Genomic DNA, 24,016 nt, shown 5'->3' on the forward strand with positions numbered 1-24,016 from the left:
TACTGGCTAAGACTTTCATTTAACCTCCTGAAATTAGCCAAACTCATTAGAAAAGTCTGGAGACCCCTCTATGGTCAGTGCTTGAGGCAAAAGGAATTGATGAAATTGAATCAGAAATTCCACTGCAAAGGGATTCCCTGGGTCCTTGGTTTGTTATTCGTTATTATGGTACTGATTTAAATTCTGTTTCTTATCAAGGGACCTCCCTGTCCTTTCAAACACAAATATATATTGAGTGCCTATTTGCCACTGTTTAAGTTGCTGGGAATACAGAAGTGAACAAAATGGGCAAACTACTCTCTCCCCGCACAGGGACTACCTGGTAGTAAAATCCACATTGCATTTTTATTAAACATAAGTACTTTCAATGATCAGAAAAGACAGAAAAATAGACATCTTATAAATTGAATTTGTCGCAATCAATTGCAAGGAATGAATTACAAAGTAGCATCTGTAACCTGACAGATTTCTCCAGATGACACAAAATAGGGAGGACGATTAAGGGGTGGAAGGAAAATCTACAATCATAGTCAAATGGGAGTGCTGAAGAGGCACCAGATAAAGGGGTCCGAAAAGAGTCCCGGAACAAAGGGAGCCTCAGATCACTCAGGGAGTCGGGGGTGGAGCCAAACGTATGTTCCAGAGCAGTCGTTCATTCAGGAGGAGGCCAGGGTCAGCTGGTGGGGGCTGGACTCATCCTCGACCCAGTCTTGGGCTTGGTGCTGTGTCTGGTTCCCTCCCTCCTGGGGATGTGCCCAGATTCCTTTTAAGGAACCAGAGTGGAATGACATTCTTGGTGAGCTTTGTTAAATACTAGAAGTCTTAGGGAAAACTGGAAGGTGAAAAGATAATCTGAGTTTGAAATAGAGGAGAAATAAACTAGAGACCCATTTCCATCCTCTACTCTTTACTAGAAATACGTAGTTCATTAACGGTCTATATACGAGATTTAAATTTTTTGTATTCATAGAAAGAGTCAGGATTTTGGTCATCAAAAAATGTCCCCCTCACTTTAGCTTTTACCTTCTTAATCTTCTTTTCCTTTAACTCTCATTAACAATAAGTTTGCATTCTCCTGATACTCCCCTACGGGAGATTGCCTGTGGGAATAATCAACATGCAGCTCGCAGAGAGTTGACTATTTTTTGATAAGCTTTGGGCACTGGGTAAAGCCTTATGAATCATTAGTAAAGATAATTTGAGAAAGGAAAAACAAGAAAATCAATATTCTCAAAAGAGAAGTAAAAAGACAAAGGATGTTTAAATGAGCTTTGTGTATCAAATGCATATGCATAATTACTGTTTTTTTCATCTTTTTGGACACGAAGTAGAAGGCATGTGTTTATAATTTTTCTAGCCATGTTTTCACATTTTAGTTTCCCAGTGTGCCTTGTTAGCTGGTTTCCTTTAATGCGACATGGGTTTCATTTTAGTTGCTTTAGAATCTCCACCACCTCTTCTATTTTTTTCCTCCTCTGTCTTAAGAAAGCTAAAGAGGTTTTAATAGACCACGAGGCAGCACTGACTCCTGGGATTCAGAAATTCCTAAGAGCACAATGCAGTTAGTGCCCGGTGGTTTCATACCATCAGCTGAAACACACATTTTTTCCCCCTTGCCCCCCCAAATGAATTGTGGTGGAGAAGTAGAAGTTAAGATAGAAAAATCTGGGTTTCTCCTGTTAATACTCTCCTTATTCCTTACTACTAAAGGCAGCTGTACCAGATTCTCATTTATACACAGCTACACTATGAAGCAAGAATTCCTGAAGAAATCTACTCTACATGTTAAGCTATGGAAGTAGGTGTATTCTTTTCTTAACTAAAGTCAGTAGGGATTGGGTCTTTTTGGATTTAAACTGGGTTTGTAAGAACTTTTGAACAGTATCATTGTAATGTCAAAGCCAGTCATTAATAAAAGGATATAAAAAAGTGGGAACACATTTATATCATTGTTGGTAGGTTGGTGGGTTGACGGCCACTTTCTCTCCCTTTGGTGGGAGTGGGAGAGTCCATGTTATCAATTGTCACCCACTTCCCCTTCATACCGAGTCCAGTAGCAGTGGCAGATATCCAGCGTCCATGTCCTCAGGATGCAAAAAAGCCCAGGATGTGTCTCCAGGAGATGACCTTGTCCTTGCAGGGGGTCACGCCAGCCTAATCTGGCCTCTGCTTCTCCTGAATGCTGGTCCCCCCTCAGGAGTCCACAAGAAGAGTGAAAGCGCCTCATTTGGTTTGGGTCACTTCGTCTTCAGAATTTAGCGATAGCCAAGGGGTTAACCCTTCTCATCAGAGGGGAGGAGTTCTATAAAGCCAATACTCTAAAAATGGCTGAGGAGATGCTCCATCCTGGGGATTAGTCCAAGAACTGACCATGGGGATTCCCACACCCTACTGAGCTTCACTGGGAAATTAGTGGTTCTTTTTCTGGGTAAGTGCCGTTTGACAATCCCTGACTCCTATCCCTTTGGAGGTAAACCATCCCTCGCCTGTCACTCACAACTCATGCTTTTTATTTCATCTTCTTAACTTAGATTTTTATTTAGAATCCTGTCGCTACCCTCTAAATCTATGGTGTCCATTTTTTGAAATTGAGAAGTGTTTCATATCTGAGTGAACTCTAAATCCTAGTTTTAACGATGGAAATTTATATTTTTCCTTGTAGGGATTCTGTCCACATTTGGAAATGGGTATGTCCTTTATATGTCTTCTAGACGAAAAAAGAAGCTGAAACCTGCGGAAATAATGACTATCAATTTAGCAATCTGTGATCTGGGGATTTCAGGTAACGCAGCCATGCCATTTCTTCTTTGGGGGTTTGAATGCCCCGTTACAAAGTCCTCACTGGCTCACAGATCACCCTACCCCCAGCTTCTTTTGCTCCTCCTTTCACAAATCATCTTTACAGTGTTTGTGGTAAGTCAGCAGAGAGTTGTTTGGCTAAAGAGATCATCCATTTAACATAGATGGAGTCCATTCCATGTGCTGGGCATGTTAGATGCTGAGGATACAATTTGAAATGATATGTGAGACTTTGGATACCTCACAGTATAGTGGGCTAAATGATTCAGAAAACAGAAACTTACAGACAGGATTTAGATCACTGTTTTGAGCTCTGTTACATCCCTCACTCCCTTAGGGAAATCTGTTAAAGTAAACATCAAGGGGGTAAGGTCTTAAGGGTAAATGATGGGTCAGAAAGGTGAGCCAAGGAAGGGGGAAGGGTTGCCCTTGTAATGACATATTTAAGTGTGGCTTAGGGACTGACTGCAAGTATAGGAAGCTTCTAGTTCAGTGGTTCTTGACCTTGGCTGCACAAAAAAGTCACTTGGGGAACTTAAAAACAAAAACAAAAACAACTCACGGCTGGGTTTCATACCCAGAAATTTTGCTTTTATTTAGTTGAGAATGTTACCTGAGCATCAGGTTATTTAAAATTAGAATTTCCAGGTAAATTTATTGTGCAGCCAAAATTTTGAACCACTGGTTTATTTCTTGCTTCTTTGGCCTCTCTGGTAACCAGCAAGGAGGAATTGGAATAAAATTTCTCTTTAACTGTAATTCATTTTTACAAATATGAACAATTTTGGGTCAGTCACTTCCCTTTACATTCATCTATAAAATTCCAGGGTTGCCTAGATACACTCAAATATGTCTCTGGATCCCCACTTTCTGCTACATGGTGTATGGTTTTAAGTTACTAGAATTAGGGAAATTGAGTTTGAATAGCACACATCAACTCGTCTTTCCACTGGAAATCTTTTAGCAGGGTCTCATCCAAAGTATCCCTTCTAAAATGTTTCCCGGTATTTGTTTCTCTCTTCATAAGTGGATTTTTCTGCCACTGCCAATCTCTGAAAACAAGGCTTGGTGATGTGTCTACTTACTGAGTCACTGTTTATTACACAGCAATGGATGTGCTGCCCTCTCACTGAGTTTGGATGATCTTGGTTATTTGGGAAGACTTTACTCAGTATGGACAGACTGAAATATCATGACCTCTTTTGGGAAATACACATGCACATTAAGAGGAAAGTGACATATCCGGCCCCTTTCTGTGAAAATAGTCGAGATACGCCTCAGAGAATTTGCGAGGCTGCAAAGTGACTGCCATTTTCGTTTTGGCCACACGATGGCGGTGTCGCAACATGAATGATGGCTCTCCGGTCAGCTCACCATGCTGCCCCCTAGTGGTTCTCTCACTGGTACTGAACGTAAAATGCTTGAATGAAACCTGCCATTTCAGTCACGTCCTTCGCTTATAGCCGACTGATGCTTAAGGCTGAATTAGACTAGGCTTGAATAAAAATGTCCATAATTGGTCAGATACATTGAAAATGCTTTCAACCAAGCAAGTCTGCTGTAGAATTGCATAAACCACCTCATTACTCTGTATATATCTTTAGAGTAATTCACCAGAAAACATTTTCTGCCATGGGTTAGTTTTCTCTGATCAACTCAGATCATTTTTTGCAACCTCTGGTTATCTCTTAAATACATTTTTTCCTTCCAGTAAACCTTAAAAATTTTTATGTCTTTTTAATTTTTTTCTTGTTTCACTATATTCCATTATAAGCACCTTGAAGAAACACATCCTAGAGACCAGATGTATTTCATCTATACAACTAATATTTATTGTATAAATATCAATGGCTCTCAATCATGTATATGTATTAGAATCACCTGGGGAGCTAAAAACAATATATTGTAATGGCCCAGCCAGATAAATGAAGTCAGATAAATTAAATCAGATTATCTGGGGGTTGGAGCTCTGGACACTGGTATTTAAAATTAAGCAAAGCAAAGCAAAACAAAACAAAACTCCTCCAGTGATTTTAATGTGCAGCTGGGTTTAGAACCATTCTACCTAGTGGAGGAGGGAGAGACCTTTCCAAGAGGTTCATCAAAACCCTTTGGCATCCCGAAGGTTCTAGATGCCATCCCATAGGTTCATCAAAAGCTCCACTCCAGAAAGAAGCCTAAAATACCTTTTGCTGATGGATCCCAGGCACAACAGACACAAATTTCGCTCCATCGGAGTCACATTCAATTGTCTTTTTTGCTGTCTTATAGCACCCACCCAGCAGACACTCAATTCAAGCTCTGAGTTTGCTGTCTCCCCTGCCTAGAATATTTTCCCTCTAGATGTTTGCTCGAGTTCTCAACCACTGATTTAGCATCTACCTAAACATCACGTGCGCAGAGAGGTCTTCCCTGATCTCCTGACATAAAACAACCATTTCTGTCTGTTTCCTTCCTCTGCTTCATTTTTCTTCCCAGAACTCATCATGACCCATCATTCCATCATATTGTATCTTATATTACAAATTATTTGTTTCTTTTGCCCCCTCTATCTATTAAAAATGAATCTGTTAATCTTAATCTCCACTTTGTCCTCTGGCACCTTGTTGCATAATGGGCACTGAATAGTTCATTTGTTAAACAAAAAAGTAATTCTTTTACACTGGGTTTCCTCACTGACAGTGGGGTGTAGACCCAATAGGACTGGGAAGTTCTGATATGAGGGTGCCCAGTCTAGCCAGGTGGAGTATGAGACCAGCTGTGTAGACCACTAGAGGCGATGTGTGTCTAACTTAGAAAAGCACCCAATAAATATGTGTTAATTGACTGAACTAACAGTGTACCAGGTACGGGGCACACCTGAGAGGGGTGGGGCAGGCTGGCACCTGCAGGCTGCCAATGTCAGTTACTTGGTTCTTCTAATGCATTAAGGTTGGGGAACCCTCTTTTGATAGATGGATCAGATACAGATTTTGGAAAGCTTCCTCAGCCATTTCCTTCAAAGAGGGGGAAGATTGAACGCACAGCTGGATAAGGCGGGTGCAGGGCATGAATTAAAGTAGAAGATTACTTTCTAGAAAGTAAAAAACAAACAAACAAAACGAACTGATGAAGCCTGAAGGAATAAATAGTTTAAATCCCAGAAATCTGGGTCTGGCTGTAAACAAACTGGACCTAACATTTCCGAAAATAGCTCTCTGTTGTCTGCATGGGATAAAACTCAACAGCGAGTTGAGGTAGGCGAGGTAAATTTTAACTGAAGGGAACTTCCCTTGACAAGTTGCTTGGCACTCTAGTTGTAGGCAAACCGTTCACCATCATCTCTTGCTTCTGTCACCGCTGGGTGTTTGGCTGGATTGGCTGCCGCTGGTACGGATGGGCTGGATTTTTCTTTGGCTGTGGAAGTCTTATCACTATGACTGCTGTCAGCCTGGACCGATACTTGAAAATCTGCTATTTATCGTATGGTAAGTAGGAAGGTTTCTATTCCCTGATAGTCAAATCTAGGTGGATTGTCAAAGCGGTACATGTTTTACCCAGAGGTAATAAGGATTATGAATAACCTCAGAGACCAGGAGTATTTCTACTTATAGCGTATCTTGTTCTAACCTATGTTTAAAGATTTGAACCTGTGTCAATGTAGGTTTCTTTAAATACTACTTTTATAGGAATGTCTGGTGTTTGGCTATGATGCTTTTAAAAGTATCATTTTTCTGTATAAAGTGTGTAAGCTTTTACCGTGTTATGCCATACAAGCAAAAGAATGCATTTTATACATTGAAAGGATGTTGGGTCCAAGATGTTTAGCTGGTTCCCCAAGTAGTAAATATAATTATATGGAAAGATGTTTCCGGTTCTCCTTTAGCACTCAGGATCCCCATGACTGCAGAGAAGAGGAATTCTCCTCCAGGTTAGAGAGCCGTGCCTGCAGGAAAGGACACACATACAGAAATACCGCCCAACATTCTTTTTGTGGTCTTGGTAGGTAGAAAGATGAGTAGCTAAGAGAACTGGTCAGGGGTGAGCCAGCAATAAACAAATTTTCAGAGGCTAAAGATTTTTCTTTAATGATAGGACGATTCTACATGTGAAAAATAAACTTTTCGTACTTTGGCTTCTTGGGGCTCTGGAAATCTATTGAACCCAAAAGAGAAGGATTTGGGCCCTTTAAATTTGATACTGAGAACCAGGTGCAACCAGGGAATAATATTGGTTCCCACCGGCTACTTTGTTTGTTAATCTCAATCAGCTTGATTGTTGTGACCATGGGGACAGACTATGGCCTGGAGCCTGAAATGGGAAGGATCAAGTTGATGTGACACTCTCAATGGGGAGGAATTTCTCTTTATGTTTTAAAAGTTTACGGTACTAAATTAAAAAAAAAACACGCAGGGGGTCAGGGCAGGGGTAGGGTCATGGCCCAATGTCTGCACCATCCAGGCTCACCTTTAAAAAAAATTAGCATCTCTTTTTCTAAACAGCTTAAAACTTGCAATAGAAATAGCTTGAATCAAAAATTCCAATAAAATACAAAAAATACAATTATAAGTATTCTGGATGATTTCAGAGTCAATATTTTTCTATAAACTTATTTTTGGTCATATCAAAATAGATTTTAAATATAGATTTTACAGACAAAAAAGCAAAAAGTTCAATTTCCTGGGAATATTTGAGGAATACTAAACCTCGATGTCTCTGCTTTTTAAATATTCTCTTGACTTTAGGCTTTGGGTCAATTAAAGAGATGACGCTGTCCATCCCCAGAATCATTGCAGGGCATAATTCCTATGGAAACTATGTATTTTTTCCAGCTTCTTCTAAGGTTGATTCTCGATAGTCTAGTTTCATCATTTGATTTGTCGCACAATTAAACACTCCACACAGTGTCTTGGAATGCTGGAATTAGAAGGTCGCTTGGGGACATGTAGACCTTTCTCCCATGTAATGTGATAAACTGTTTTAAGGCATCCCTGACAGACAGCCACTTGGCCTCTTCTTGAATAGTTCCAGTGACCAGTGACGAGGAGCTTACTACTGCACAAGGCAGCCCATTCTCTGATTGGTCTGCTCTCATTGTTACAATGTTATTCCTTATATTAAGACAAAACTGCCTCCCAGTAACCTCCACCCATTGGTCCTAGTTCTGACTGCTGGAGCATCACAGAACCAATCTACTAATCTACTCCCTCCTGTACTTGACAGCCTTTCACCATAACCGAATGTAAGTATAAAACACCTCACTAAGTAACCCTAACCATAAATGCTTCTACGTATGCCTATGCACATTCCTATAAATATATATAATTATTTGTGCCAGTGTTTTCTCCATTATAATGGATAACTGAGAGCTGACAGGTATTGTGGCTACGTATTTGTTACCCCTATCTGGTGGGTCCGTGAAATTTGCATTTTATGGTACCGTGTATTTGAAAAAATAGAGACAAAGGAAACAATCCGTTATAGTTCTTGTTAGCGCCAAATAAGACAAACACAGGAGTAAATATTTGTGTTAGTGTAGTTCTTCGTAGTTTGCAAAGGAGGCCTGGCATTGTTCATTTCACCCGTATCAAAATCTGTAAGCAGTATATCTTTGTTTTCTCCATTTTACTGATAAGAACACTGACGTCTGGAAAGGTTACATGAAGAGGGTCAAATACTAGAAATGAGAAGGATTAGGCCCTTCTGATTTCCCAGACCTCACGTGACACTAAACAGAGGCAGGCCTTGAGTCTGTGCTGAAGAAATCGTTTGGCTTTTATTAAGCATGTTTTGATATTTCTTCTCTGCTACCAAAAATCAAGGCAGTTAGGGGTTATATCTCTGGCCCTTTGGGTTTCAGGCAATAACCGGTATGGAGGTAATTTCCCCTGCAGGCTGAAGCCCTAGGTCAGGCTGACCTGTCTTAGGTGGTTGTATTGAACTTTTGCAAATGATCACTAGCGCTTTACAGCTTTCCTTAAATGACTGCACTGTTTCTGCCTCTTGGAATTCTCTTTCGGCGAATGGAAACTAGTGCTGAAACACAGAACTCATTTTTTTTGTTGTTGTTTTACTGGAAATATTTTCACAGAATTTCTTTTGCAGAACATGTTATGATCTACCTAGATTCCCCACTTCTCCATCTATGGCTGTGTGAATGTGACTGTCGTATTAATAACATTGGAAGATTCAAAATCTGCTCTCACCCAGTGGGGTCACCCCATAACGTCACCCCACACAGTCATGACCGTGGCATCAACACCCACTCCACGAGTGCTTAGGTGAGAGGCACATGAGCTTTTAGGAAGAAGCGTATTTTAAAGATACAGGCAGTGTCTTATCATTTCTCCCGCAAAGGACTCTACCTTAGATAAACCCTTAACACATGCTTTTTTGGGCTCCATCTTTATATTCTACCAGTTGGCCTCTTGTCCTAGATAGGATCTCAAAGGTCATTCCGGATGTTCTCCCAAGATCCTCCACTGTCTTCAGCATCCTCTCATCTTTTTTACTGCCACCTCTCCCCAGCTTTTGTCACTTCCCCCTCCCAAGGCTCCCAGATGCCTAGAGAAAACCTTCCCTGTGAAATCACTTCCAGTTTTATTCTCTTGGAAAAAGCACCCAAGCTCTGGAACTCTCTTCCCTCCACCCTACTCTCCCTCCGGCTTTGGTTACTGACCACTTCTCCCAGAATCCAATGGATTAACTCTTTGGATGTGGAATTTGACCTATCGAAGGGAGGTATCTGGGTGGAGGGTAGATTACATCCTGGTAATGCTCTTCTTCCACCTCCAGGGGTTTGGCTGAAAAGAAAGCACGCCTACATCTGCCTGGCCGTCATCTGGGCCTATGCTTCCTTCTGGACCACCATGCCCTTGGTAGGTCTGGGGGACTACGCACCTGAGCCCTTCGGAACCTCGTGCACTCTGGACTGGTGGCTGGCCCAGGCCTCAGTAGGGGGCCAGATTTTCATCCTGAACATCCTCTTCTTCTGCCTCTTGCTCCCAACGGCTGTGATCGTGTTCTCCTATGTGAAGATCATTGCTAAGGTTAAGTCCTCCTCCAAAGAAGTAGCTCATTTTGACAGTCGGATCCATAGCAGCCATGTGCTGGAAATGAAACTGACCAAGGTAACTGCAGTCATAATTTACCAACATGTTTTCTAATCAATTAAAACTTCGTAGGGCAAAGAGGATAGAGAATGTTGGAGACTGGGAGAACTTCGAATGTCCACTGTTTATGTCCCTACAATCTTTGTTATTATTTATTTAAACCTTTGTAGTATCTCTTCCCTCTGTCTCTATCTCACTCTCATTTACACACACACACACACACACACACACACACACACACACACACACACATGTCTAAATATCCACCAAATGTATACAATGGATCTACTGGGGGCTTTTTCTTTCTATTGAATAGGATATTGTTGCTTCTTAAAATTATTTCACTAATAAGAATAATAACTTTTATGATTCATAGAATGGCTCACAGTATTTACTGTCCTGTATGGACTTTGATGGGCACGATTAGGGACATTCCTTATTAACAGAGTAAGAGCTTACCGTGTCTGCTTTCCTATGGGAAACCCATCTTCACACAAGAGCAATTTCTGCAGCATTGAGTCGCTTGGCAAATGCTAGTCTCAGAGTTGGCAGCTCTTCAGATATTGTGGTGTAAGGAAAAGAGCAGACAGTTCGAAAACGGATGAGAGTTTGGATTCTATCACCGACACTTGCCAGGTTTGTGACCCAGAGATAGATACTTAACTTCTTTGAATCTCTACTTCCTCACTTGTGTAACAGGAATAGTAACATCTATCTCTCTGGGGTGTGGTGGGGATTCAATGAGATAAACATGTTATCCTGTCATCGGCTGCATGGATGATGTTAAAGAAATCATAATTCCTCATGTGTCTTCTAACTTTTAGGATTTCTGGTAAGGGCTAAGGCAGTGGTCTTTACACTTCCATCACGTTTCACCCTTATATTGAGGAAATATTTTTCAGCACATACTCTCAATAGGAATGACATGTCTTACCATCAAACTGTGTTTTAAATATTAGCACACCCTAGTTTCCATCTTATATTTGAAAGAAAAAAATAAATGTAGACTGAAGTTCTAATCATTCTTCTGGTGTCCCAATCCATCATGTTGACTGATATCCACCTTCAAGTGTCCTCACAGCCTACCCTGGAGACCACTGGCCTTAGGGACCAGGAGTAATACAGTTCCCTCCAGACCACAGGCGGCTACCTACTAAGTCAGGACTTTTGTCCTAGTAATAGTTTTCTCTCCAAATTTCAGAGTTTTAGATGTTGTGCAAGGACCTCTTGGTTGCACAGTGAGAGCTAGAGGTTCTGGATGGTAGCAGTTGACCTTTACTCCCTAAACTCCACATTTGAGTAGAAGAAAGTTTGAGTGAAGTTTTCATCACTCTAAATCTATACTGATCACCTAAAAATAGAGCCGTTCTACCTGGACAAATATGCAGCATCAGGAATCATGATCTACTTCTAGCTTATGATTGGCTGTTAGGTAGGAAAAATATTTCCATAAATTCAGGATCATGAATTAAGTTCTTCATTTCTAGCTCTTCCTTTAGCTCCTGTCTGTGCTGTAAAAAACAAACTAATGCCAATAAATTAATCCAAGTTAAATGTGGATTCCATTTCATCCAAATCCTATTCGGTACCAAGTACTGTTCTAGGAACTAGGTGAATGCAACCGAGCTAAAAGTGTTTGTGTTCAGTAGTTCGTGGAAGTATTCCCAGGGAACCACGTGATGTCTGTCACATGGGTATGTTATCTCAGTTGCAGTCCTGTAGTGTGGCATGCCATGAAGCTGCCGAGATGTCATATGATGTCCTCTCCTCTTCCCATCCCCCAAGGTTACTGGCCTTGAGACGCTTGGCTGGTCTTAAGCAGTGAGTCTGGGTCCTCCTACCCATGAGGCCCTTCTCCCGTTTCTCTGAGGCAATCACTCATCATTCTCTCTCCTGTTAGTTGAATTCCTCAACTCAGCCCACTCACAGCCAGCTTTTACCAATACCCTAGCATCTGGTTCTTCGTGTATTCTTGAGGGTGGCCAGCTCGTTAGTCACAGTTTCTAAAGCTCATTATACATACACGGGGAAGCTCAGCATATACCATTTAATTTGGTGTGCAGTTTTTTTGTTTTGTTTTTAATTTTTATTAAAAAATTTTATTTTATATTGGGGTATAGTTGATTAACAACGTTGTGTTAGTTTCAGGTATAGAGCAAAGTGATTCAGTGATACATATAAATGTATCTATTCTTTTTCAAATTCTTTTCCCATTTAGATTATAGAGTTTTGAGCAGAGTCCCCTGTGCTATATAGTAAGTCCTTGTTGGTTGTCTGTTTTAATTATAGTAGTGTGTATACGTCAATCCCAAACTTGATGTGTTATCATTCTCCTTGCCCTGCACTGTGTAGACCAAATAGTCAGGCTCACCCAGACCAGATTAACCAAAGCGATGTTAAAGGAAAAGTGTAGGCATATATGTGTATGATTTTACTTTATATATGTCTTCTAACATGTATTCTCATTATATTATATATGATATCTATATTATATGTTACATCTTAACTTCATTTGTATATATAAAACCTATATTAAAGTAACCTCAACATACAATGCTTCCAATTATTCACATTTGTGCAGAATATTTAAGTCAAAATTCAACCTACGTTGAGAAATAAACAGAACTTTCTATTGTGGCACTTTCTGTTCTAAATTTAAACTATTTTCAATTACTAGTTAATTTTGATTTTTTTTGTACTGAGTAAAAATAAGTAGAAAAACCTTCACGGGTCCTTTTCATAGTCTTAGAAGCCTTGTCCTCCATTCAACTACCTCTCAGGATTGGCACTTTGCTTGTTCATTTGATGCTTCTTATCTTCAGAATGTCCTGGTCTAAAAGCTTATTAAAGGCTACCTCATTGGATTATGGGACCAAATAATTCATTTCTTTGTGTACTCTAATTATTTCTAGGTAGGTTATTATCTGGGCCTGCATTTTGCCAGTCTGACCTCGTCAACTTAAAAATTGATGTTCCAGCTATAAACCTTTCTCCACATTGTAATTTCCTTCTAATTAATTAAAAAATGGTTTTGCTAGACTTTTATAGCAGGCTGAAATTTCACAGACTACAGAAATTGCAGAGGTGTGCAAAAGCAAAAAAACCCTACAGAAACCAAAAAAGAAAAGGAAAGAAAAAACCCTTTCTCTTTGTATTCCTATGACTCAGTATAATCTCATTTTTATGCCGGCGTTTGACCTTGTAAAACAAGCAACATTACACAATCAGGGTAAATTCAGTTGAATTGGGTTTTCCTCCTCTTCCTAGGCTCTGTGTAAGTTCAGGGAGGTCTTTATAACTCCATGGGACCAGTGGGTGGGGGCATCTGGTTTGGTTGTTGTCATTTCTTGACCCTGGTATTACTGAGATAGTTAAGGTTTCCTCTGGCCTCAGGCATCCATTGTCATGGGTCACTTTGCATCTTTCTTGTTTCAGCTGTAAGGCCTCTTTAGGCTCACTGGAAATTCCAGGTACTTCCCCATCCTTTTTTGGCAACCCATTGGGTGGATGTCAAGACCTTGGCTGGCACCCTGGGAAGTGAGGCACTAGCTGTCTGCTTGTGCAAATGCATTGAGAGTCTATTGCTCCCCCAACCCCTTCCCTGGCCCCCTGTGCTCGGTTCAGTGGAGTATTTTCAGGACAGCTTCTCAAGGTCAGTTACCAGCTCCTCTGATGTCCTCCCTCGCCTTTGGGCTGTAGGCCCTTGACGCACTGTGGGCCCTTGTATCCACGTACATCCCTTTAACTTGTCCACACTGTACACTTAATGTCTCTAGTCTTGCACATCTCTGGCTGCAAATACTCAAAAATCATTTTTGTCACACTCGAAACCCTCTATTTCAACTATTTCCTCTCGTGTAAGTTTCGAATTTCTATTTTGAAACTCAGAAGCTGAGAAACGAATATTTTACTTCTTCGGCATTTCTGCTTGTGAAAACCTTCATACCAATGCAGTGGACGCTCTTGCTGCTGCTATGATGAGGGGGAAGGTGGAGTAACAGGAAGGAAATACCAGAAGTTTCCATTAATTTTTCCATATATTACTATGCTGTGCATATTGGTACTTCATATTTATTCATTCAGCACACATAGCTCACCTATAATGTCCCAGGCCTATAGTTAGTATCCAGATCCTGTGGACACCTGGGTTTCTCTTAACTTCTCTTATTTCTACCAGGAAACCTTCCCAATCCCTCCTGCTTTATTGAAGTCCCTCTGCTATGGGCCACCAGAGCACTTGGCATATCCACTTTTCTGAATGACACATCTTTGTGGCTCTTTTTTGCAAGATAGTAGCTGCATGAGGGCAAGTGCTGTTTGCTCTAGCTCCCCAGGGCCCGACACCTGCTAGATGCTTCTTTAATCAGGATTGCTGGGATGACACAAAACTGAATATGCTATGTTAACCCAATCACCTTGATCAGTGTTAACTGGTCCCTTGACCCCCAGCTTGAGGGCCTCTGTCCCTTTAATACCTGCAGAGGCATTTTGTTTTGCTTTGTTCTTTCACGTTGATTGTGAAGTCTTTTTAAAACTCGTAAAACGTAAACCTCTGCTTCCTTCAAAAGACTCCCCTCCAGCATTGTTCATTGAATGTTATTTATCATTGGGGGTCCAGATTCAGAGAACCCCCATGTGGCCTCTGAGGGCAGTTAGTGGGAAAGCAGAACTGTATTCCTTTTTTTTGAACCAATTTATTAATTGCTTTCCTCTGGTTCTTCTTACTTGTTCTTAGCTTCAATGTTACTTTGCAGAGAAGCATTCTCCAAATTGAATTCAAGTCCTCCTATTAAAATGTTTCATTGCCGCTTTTACATTGGCCTTGTAGAACTTGTCACAATGTTTAGTTAATTTACAATTACCTACTTACTTCCGTGATTATTTGTTCCATGTCTGTCTTTACCACTAGTCAATAAGGCCCACAGGGGTAACAACCATATCTTTCTGTTCACTTTGTGTCCCCAGAACCCAATACAATGCCTCAAACATATACAGATGTATTTGTTGAAGGAAAGAATTTCAAACTAGGGGTCAGTGCCAGTTTTGCCACTTGCCCACTGAGAAATCTCACAAAGCTGACATTTGTTATCTGTTTTGGCTGACAGCGGCTGAAACCCTTTCCGGGTCTGAAATTTCCATGTTGAGAAATTGTCAACATTTTGCGTCTTGCTGGGGAGCAGCAGGGGAGAAACAATGTTTCTGTGCAAAGATGACCTCTTGATTTAAAAGATACACAAAGACAAGTTATTGATTTTCCAAGATTCCCTTGCGGCTAGAGTGCAGCTCTGACCCTAGGCTCCAGCTATGGTGGCCTGTCTCAGGAACTAGTGACACCTGGTGAAGGGCAGGGAGATTGCTCCCAAGGACACAGCTACAGCAGCAGGAGTTTGTGTATCAGAACCAGTTCAGGTCATAGTTTTGGGTATCACTTCTGTCTGCTTGGCCCCAATTCTCAGTTGAGCATTCCCAATGATGCTCTGTCCTAACCAGTGCATTCCTTTTCTGTCTCACTCAGCTAAAGTCCATTTCTGTTGCTTACAACTCAAAACACAGATGCATAGAGTGACATGACCTAATTTGCAGCCTCTCCTTCCAATCACAGCTTTCGCTTGTTTATGGAGTAGTGGTATTTTAAGATTTGAGAAAATTGCAACTGGGAAGTGCAGAATTCTTCTCTTTCTTCCACTCCTTTAAAAAAATTTTTTAAATTTATTTTTTGGCTGCGTTGGGTCTTCGTTGCGGTGCGCAGGCTTCTCATTGTGGTGGCTTCTCTTGTTGTGGGGCATGGGCTCTAGGCGCGTGGGCTTCAGTAGTTGTGGCACTCGGGCTCAGTAGTTGCGGCATGCGGGCTCTAGAGCACAGGCTCAGTGGTTGTGGCACACGGGCTTAGTTGCTCCGCGGCATGTGGGATCTTCCCCGACCAGGGCTCAAACCCGTGTCATTGGCAGGCAGGTTCTTAACCACTGTGCCACCAGGGAGGTCCCTACTCCTTTTTTAAAAAAAAATAAATTAATATTTCCTAGTCGGATCACAACCAGGGCACCGAAGCTCTCAGAAATTTTTTCATCAGTGCATGAAGATGGGTCTGAGACAGTTGGCCTTTGCTGTCATTCTGCTGGTAAAATAGAAGGAGGAAACTCAAACTAGACATGTTTGGAGTTGTTTCATTACTTAATTCTTAATTCCTTAAACGTGGTGTGAAAGCGAAATATCGCTACCCCTGTTTCCATATAGATGAGGAAACAGAGGGCCGAGGAAGGCAGGTCATAGTTGTCCAGCTCGCCACCTTCCTCCTTGTCATTGGTAACATCACTCAATGACAGGCTGCCCACACGTGGAGGGTCGTAGTCTTACAGTTGGCATTTATCATTGCATTGCCATCTTTTATTACCATTTTCCCCTCTAGTTGGGAACACATCCGTATACTTGCTGGCTAGAGCCAAGAGAGAAAAACCAAATCTGATCCTGCCTGTGTTCCTGCCAACTGTACGCTCTCGGTAGGCAGGCGGGACCCACTCCTGCCCTGTCTCTCAATGCACAGATGTGGTGATCTCTCTCCTTGTGACCTTATCTCATCCCAGCCACTGAAATATCTTTGTTATCAGTAGTCCAGCTGGTTCTGGAGTGTGATTCAGCCTCGTCATTGGTGGGGAATTTATTCCATCTCTTTGGCTCTGATTTTAAGCCTTCACTTCCACATCCAGTCCTCTCCTCATCTATTTCATTATCCAAGGTAGCAGGCAGCTTCAAATGTTGGCTGAAGTCTTACTTATATCTGGGCAAAGGAGCCTGGTGGAAGGAACTGAAGGGGCAGATCTTAGAGAGTCAGAGATTCTGTCTCCCTTACAGTGGTCAGTGGAACTGAACCAAGATTGGATTCCAAACCTGAATATCTCCATGTCAGACTTCCCCACTATTCCACACTGCCTCTGGACACAGACGAGATAGGACTTCTCTTCTCGGAAAACTTCTCTGCTGTAATGGTTCAGATGTATTGGGCCCAGAGGCAGTGCCTTATAGAACTTCTTCATCCCTATTCTATTCTTGCTTTAATTGGTTAATTCACTGGAATTGATCCATTGTGGGCAGTATTGCTTACGTGATACTTGATGCCAGCTTAAACCGTGTAGCTGAAACGTACCAGTATTTCTTGGTCCTCTGCAGCAAGATATTTTAAAAATCAACAGGGTTGCAGATGTGTGATTCTTTTGTAGAAGCTAAACACGTATTCTGTGAATTTCCTCCCACAAAAACTGTCTAGTTTAAGAATTTGAAGTTTTACTCCTTTTCCAGTGAACCAAAAGGCAGTGATAAAGATGAAGCAATTAAAAAAATAAACAACTTAGAAGAAATTGATGAGTACAGGTGCCTGTATTAGAATTGGTTTAAAGATGTCTGGGAGAGAAATTTTGGAAAATAGAAATGAGGACACACTTAGAAATGTGGAAAGTGAAGGACAGAGTGATGGGAAGATTAAACGTGCTCCAACTTGAGTAGAAAGTTCTGGGAAAACTGAATGGCACGTGAAAGTTTTGCAAAGTTTTGTAGTCTCTCTTAAAAATAGCTCTGATATTTCAAAGTTTAATATTTTGTGGAGTTTATTTAACATGAGAAGCTCGTAGAAAATGACTGTGCCTCATATTAACTTTGTACTCACTTCAAAAACATAAGTAACATTATGCAGTACTTTGAGATCTGAGCTTTTATCCCTCTTTCTGCTTTAAACTTGATTTCTAGTCATTCAATTTGAAGTAATTAGCTTTATTCTAATCTCAGAACAACCCCTCGGATTCATTGGCTATGTATTTAAAAACCTTGGTATATTTTAATTCTCTTCTGTCCTTTTAAAAAGGATAACAAAATGCAAATGTTTTAAGTCCTTACTGTTCCCCATTATACACTCCCATAAAAAGAGAAAGTATGTAAAACGTAGAAAATATTATGGACTAAGTGCTAATCTATTTTTTTGTCAATGACTTTGGCAGCAACACAGAAAACAGCTTTTGAGATACTGTGAAATCATTTATGACTCACCAAAGGAGAAAGCATGGAGCTATGTTAAGTTCCCAGACATCTGCTAGAGCAAGCTTTATTTATATCGTTATTGTTTATCTGAGGATTTAGGGAAAAAAACGACCCTCACTGTGAGCTTTCAGGCATCCACTGCATTTACAAACAAAAGTCACACAGACCAAACCAAATGCTGTTTCTCCTGGGTAAGCTTCTGCAGAAAGGTGGAAAGGCAAGTAAGCAGGAGAGCTGCATGTGTGCATCAGGCCTCCTCTATAACTGCTGAGCACAGGTGAGAATTTTAGCTCAGGACCCTAACTCGGGATGTCAGGACATGCAGGAGATCTGGGCTCATTCGATTCACCTCTTTGGGATTTAGATTCTCTATTTGCAAAATGGAGCAAAATGGTTACGGTTGAGGTTTTTCTCTGCTACCGTTAATATTTAAAGATGATCCCTGAACTTTTTTTTGGGTAGAACTTTAGAATCTGAGACTTTCAGGTAGATTTCTCATGCTTCCTTCTTGACACAGCCCACACATACGGGGTTCCCAGGGCAAGCACACCCTACTGGCAGGCTGTTCCACAGATCAAGTAGACTGAGGGGTACGGACCATTTCCTGCGTACAATAGCTCTGCTCCCACAAAAGCATATTGAAATGCACATGCACACAAATGATTTTGTTATGGGAAAAACTCTTCCAATTGAATTTCAAAAACAATAAGATATGTGCAAATATTGTTGCTTTAACTACTATTAATAAAATATTTGGTGTCTCATTCCTCATCCTTGATCCTCCACACCAGCTTGACCTTGCTGACCTTGATGCTGGGAGCTGTTATTTTACATTTTACTTCTTAAATTAGGGGATGGGGGCTGTGAAAGGAAGTGGCTCCTGGCTTCAGATAGCTCCAGCCTCTCATCCTCCCAGGCCTTTAGGTAACTCAAAGATAAAAGGAAGGCTGACTTTTCCTAAAACTGCCTTATAAAATCCCAAGGTGGGTCTGATTATGCTCGTTCTAGTCATGTGTCCATCCCTGCTCCTAGGGTTGTAGCCAGGGGCATGCAGTCCTCTGATCAGACTTGACTCTTGTCATTCCTGAGATGCCAACTCCATAAAAGAGTATACAGGGCAGAAGGGTTGCTGGCAATGCTTAGGCAGAAGGTATACTGGGAAGAGGAAAATAAATACAAACAAACAACACCAGATCTTCATCACACAGAGGGCAAATTTGAATACAGTTTCATTTTATCTTACTGAAAGAATAATCTAGTAGATAATGGTATGAAGGATGCTTAGAAGTTAGTTCACTCTCTCTCAACCAGGACTTAAAATAGCTCGCACTTAAAATAAAACCGAAAGCTTGGACTTCCTTTGCAAATCTCAGTACTCTAATTAAGACCCCTCTTGTTTCTTGTTCAGACAGTCGCCTAAACAAACCTGCTCAGAATGGAAAGTCTAGGTGTGCCGGCATTGTGTCTGCTTTGTTCATTCTCTTATCCTCAACACAAACACGTAGGAGATGCTCAATCATGCTTGCTGGTTGAATGAATAAACAATGACTTTTCTGCCTCCGATTTTTCCCAGCTGCATTTTATTTTACAGGTTAATCTTCCTAAACGCGGCTCTCATATGTCTCCTGCTCAAAAACCTACTCGTGCTTTCAGGCATATGGAATTAAGGGCAAGCTCAGTAATATGTTATACAGAACCCTGAATATGTGGATGTTATCTTTCTTTCCAGGGTCATCTCCCTTGGTTGCTTTCTCATACATCAAAGTGAATTGTTTACTAGTTCCTATACAAACCTCACACGTACCTGTCTTTACCTTTGCTTGTGCTGGTCTCACTTGCCTTTATTTCCATTTGCCAGCGTGTAGGTTATACGCCACATTCCTCATGAGACTGTTCTTACTTTGCTCCATAGCATGTAATTTTGTCTTCCTCTGAGCTGGCACTTAAACCATATTCAGCTTTGTCACGTAGTTGTTTGTGCTCTAGAGGGATACAACCCAGGCACGAAGGTGTGCGGGTGTCTCCAGAGCACTTACACAGTGTCTCACGCAAAGCACTTGCTAAAAAAAAGATTTGTTGAATTCAAGTGGGATAATCTATAGGGTCAGACCACATTCTTTTTTAAAAAATAAATTTATTTATTTATTTATTTTTGGCTGCGTTGGGTCTTCGTTGCTGTACGCGGGCTTTCTCTAGTTGCGGCGAGCGGGGGCTACTCTTTGTTGCAGTGTGCGGGCTTCTCATTGCGGTGGCTTCTCTTGTTGCGGAGCACGGGCTCTAGGCGCGAGGGCTTCAGTAGTTGTGGCACGCGGGCTTCAGTAGCTGTGGCACGCAGGCTCAGTAGTTGTGGCACACGGGCTCAGTAGTTGTGGCGCACGGGTTTAGTTGCTCCGTGGCATGTGGGATCTTCCCGGACCAGGGCTCAAACCCGTGTCCCTTGCCTTGGCAGGTGGATTCTTAACCACTGTGCCACCAGGGAAGTCCCAGACTACATTCTTAAAGAGACTGAATGGCAGATGGTGAGAAACTAGTCAGGGTGCTTTAAACCCTATCTCTAACCATTCTTTGGTCTGAAAGTTAAGAGGCTTCTAAAGGTAAATATAATTTGGTGAGAGAGAAAAGCACTCTCTGGAAAAGTCTCATTTTATACAATTGTGTCACTTTGGTTCAAGCTCGATGACTCTCTTTTGCTTTGTAGCTAGTGAATTTCCACAATCTGAGCCTCAAACTTGAGAAAAACTTGAGCCAAAGGAAATTACATTTCATAGAAATCTCTGAAGAAGCTTCCTGTTAGAATTTCAAACAAAGGCAGAGTTTCTAAGTTTCCTGAGGCAAATGAGGGTGATTTAAAATTTCATCAAGGTGTACCTATTCTCCATCTAGTTTTTAAGTGAATGTGGGTTGAGAAGTCTGGAAATTTCAGGCTCACAGATGTCCTTTTAGCATGATTTTCCTGTTCCATGTAGGCACAATCTGACACCTTTTATAGGGTTAAACTTCGGGTCTTTGGGTACATTCAAATTCTGGAGTGGAGAATGGATAAGATGTGGTGAATGGGATAAGAATTGTCATAACTTCTTCTGGCTGAACATCTCAGAGATCCAGATGAAATGATTCCTACTGGCAAGATAAATGAAAAGATGATGCACAGACTTTCTTGGGTGTAAATAGGCTGCCTGCTCCTCCCCCCACACCCATCGCTTCCACCAAGTGCCTCGATTTTGTTCTCTGTCGCTTTCCCTTACCAGGTAGCGATGTTGATTTGTGCTGGCTTCCTGATCGCCTGGATTCCTTACGCAGTGGTCTCCGTGTGGTCGGCATTTGGAAGGCCAGACGCCATCCCCATACAACTCTCCGTGGTGCCCACCCTCCTGGCAAAATCAGCAGCAGTGTACAACCCCATCATTTACCAGGTCATCGATTACAAATTTGCCTGTTGCCAAACGGGTGGTTTGAAAGCCACCAAGAAGAAATCTTTGGAAGACTTCAGGTAAGATTTCTGAAGCTGCAAATGAATGATAACCCTCTTTGTTTCAAAATCCCATGGGGTTCAAGCCGCTGGGAATGCTGCTTTCTTAGGGTTAGAGCTCATCACTGAGGATTCGTGCTAGGAGGACTTTACGTTCTGTTCACCAGGATTCCTGAAATCAAGTAATCCGATATATAGGAGTTGGACAACAGGAGTAGAGGGTGGGAAAAGTGATTCTGCTTTTTATTGTAGAGCAGCCAAGATATGAAGCCATGCCCATTTGACCATCCACCCTGTATCACTCTTCCTTATGTGGAACCAAATCCACTTCACTCCAAGAGTTACTGTGCCACATGCCATTGATCCAAAATTAAGTTTTCAAAACAGAAACGATTCTCTTGTTTGGGACATTTCTACCATTAGCTAAGATATAGGATTTGGACAGGCAAAGGAAGGGGAGAAGGGGAGATGGCGTTTTTACTCGCTGCCAGTTTCTTTATTTTCACAGCAAGACCCATATTATTCCTTCTCTTTGTCAGATGAGGAAATGGAGGTTCAAGCAAGGTGAAGGTCTGTTGGGTTTCAAAACTCAAGCATGTTGACTCATAACTTTATCTACTTGCTTTAAACTGATATTCATTCAAGTTCAAACACGTTCTAAAAGATCTGCATTTTTAATGTTAGCACTTATTACCATTTTATGCTATGACTACTGTGTTGTTTTTAATTATCCCATTTTCTGAAAAGATCCCTGTCATAGGATAATAAAAAATTAAAGAGAATAAAAAGATCTATATTTTTATACTCCCTTCCTCCACATTTTGTGATTTTGATGTCCTGTTTTACATCTTCTGCTACACAATGAACAAGTGAGTTTGGGGATCCAGCGCCATTTTTCCTAAAGACCCTAAAGGCTCAGGGTGAGTCAAGAGTGGAGGGTGATTGGTTGTATTCTGTATCCACTCAGGGACAGTCTTAGTAGAATGTGGAACAGGCATCAAATTCCTGGTCTGAGGTGAGGGGTATTGAACGGCCCCTTAATTCTTACTCACTTGAGGTCTAGATATTTTTCAATGCTATTTTCCTTGAGTAAGTAGGGAACAGAGGAAAAGGTAGAACTAACTATGAGAAGATGTGGGTTTGTTTTTTTTAAAAACATGTTTATTGGAGTATAATTGCTTTACAATGGTGTGTTAGTTTCTGCTGTATAACAAAGTGAGTCAGTTATACGTATACATATATCCCCATATCTCCTCCCTCTTGCGTCTCCCTCCCACCCTCCCTATCCCACCCCTCTAGGTGGTCACAAAGCACGGAGCTGACCTCCCTGTGCTATGTGCTGCTTCCCACTAGCTATCTATTTTTACATTTGGTAGTGTATATAAGTCCATGCCACTCCAAAGTGAGAGAAGATGTGGGTTTTGACCTTGTTCTTTCACCGTGCTCGGGCAAGTGACAAATCTTTTGACCTTGAGTTTCCTCAGCATGTCGGTACAGCAGCAAAAAAAAAAAAGATAAAACAGGCACAAAACGAAAGGTAGTGCTGTCACTGTTGCTGTGGTCCAGGGGAAGAAACACACAACTTGGAGGTAGGAGACCAGAGTTTAAGGTCGATTTTGCTGTTTACAGTAGCTCTATATCTTTGGGAAAATGAACCACTCAGAGCCTAGGATTGGGATGAGCTGAGGGCAAAGCCCATCTTCCCAGTTGTAATAATTACACAAAATGCCCAGGTGAAAAGGGCTAGGTGACAACTGTTAGTGTTCTTTTTTCTACATTGTGGGTGGTTATTACCATCTCTGTTGAATTGACTAGTTAAATTCAAATGCTAAAATGCATCTATTTTGGATGTAATAACACTTTGCCCTTATCAGCTATTAATACTCTATTATGAATGCAGGTAGGGAGAACAACACTTGTAATGGAACAGCTGCAGGAGCAAATAGTGAGGCACTTTTTCATCTGAAGGATGGGAATTTGACAGGAATGACTGAAGGCAAATTTCACTCACCTCATAATTTTGCTTCAGACTGACTCTGTGTTCTGTATATTTGCTCACAAGTGTGAGTAGCACATAAATATTCAACACTCCACAATAAAAAGAGAAAAAATAATTATGTGGAAGAAAATGACTTAGGGCCACAAAGCTTTGGAAAAATCAGCCAGGCAAGGGACAATTCGGTTCACCTGTTCCGATTAGCCATTTATATGAAGTAGAGCAATCGCTTTGCCGAAGGAAAGCAAGGGCTGCTTCCTTACTCCAGAGTTTCAGCTTTTGGTGGAAAAAGCAGGCGGTGGTGATGAAGCAGGGTGGAGGCCTTGGATTCTAGAGGTTGAAGCATCTTCAGGGAAGAAATGTTGAAAAGGTGTGATGAGTTGCAGATTCTAGAAGGATCTATTTTGGGGGAGAGCCAGAAGGCTGAGAAGTGGCCACCAGAGTTTTCTTTTTAGCTTTCCAAAGAAGACAGACCAACAAGAAGAACCATGTTTATCTTTGTTGCTATCAAAAAGCTAAGAAAGTAGGTAATGTGGAGGTCCATAGAGTGAGGTGTAGTCATAGGAAGCCAGTCCAGAGTGGTTAATGTACTACCAGAACAATTCAATTGAATTAAACTGGAGTCATTTTATCCTT

General features: G+C 41.3%; 1 protein-coding gene across 1 annotated transcript in view; it reads left to right on the forward strand.

The window, feature by feature from the left end:
- The window catches only part of OPN5 (opsin 5), a 75,214-nt gene that overhangs the window by 30,446 nt on the left and 20,752 nt on the right, over nucleotides 1-24,016 (forward strand). Inside the window, exons 3-6 of the mRNA XM_082347674.1 lie at nucleotides 2,663-2,782; nucleotides 6,096-6,266; nucleotides 9,574-9,908; nucleotides 21,164-21,405. Coding sequence (XP_082203800.1) covers nucleotides 2,663-2,782; nucleotides 6,096-6,266; nucleotides 9,574-9,908; nucleotides 21,164-21,405 — 868 coding nt within the window. The remainder of the gene's footprint in view (nucleotides 1-2,662; nucleotides 2,783-6,095; nucleotides 6,267-9,573; nucleotides 9,909-21,163; nucleotides 21,406-24,016) is intronic.

The sequence above is a fragment of the Balaenoptera borealis genome (assembly GCF_965194805.1).
Source record: "Balaenoptera borealis genome assembly, chromosome: 12".
Classification (NCBI taxonomy): domain Eukaryota; kingdom Metazoa; phylum Chordata; class Mammalia; order Artiodactyla; family Balaenopteridae; genus Balaenoptera; species Balaenoptera borealis.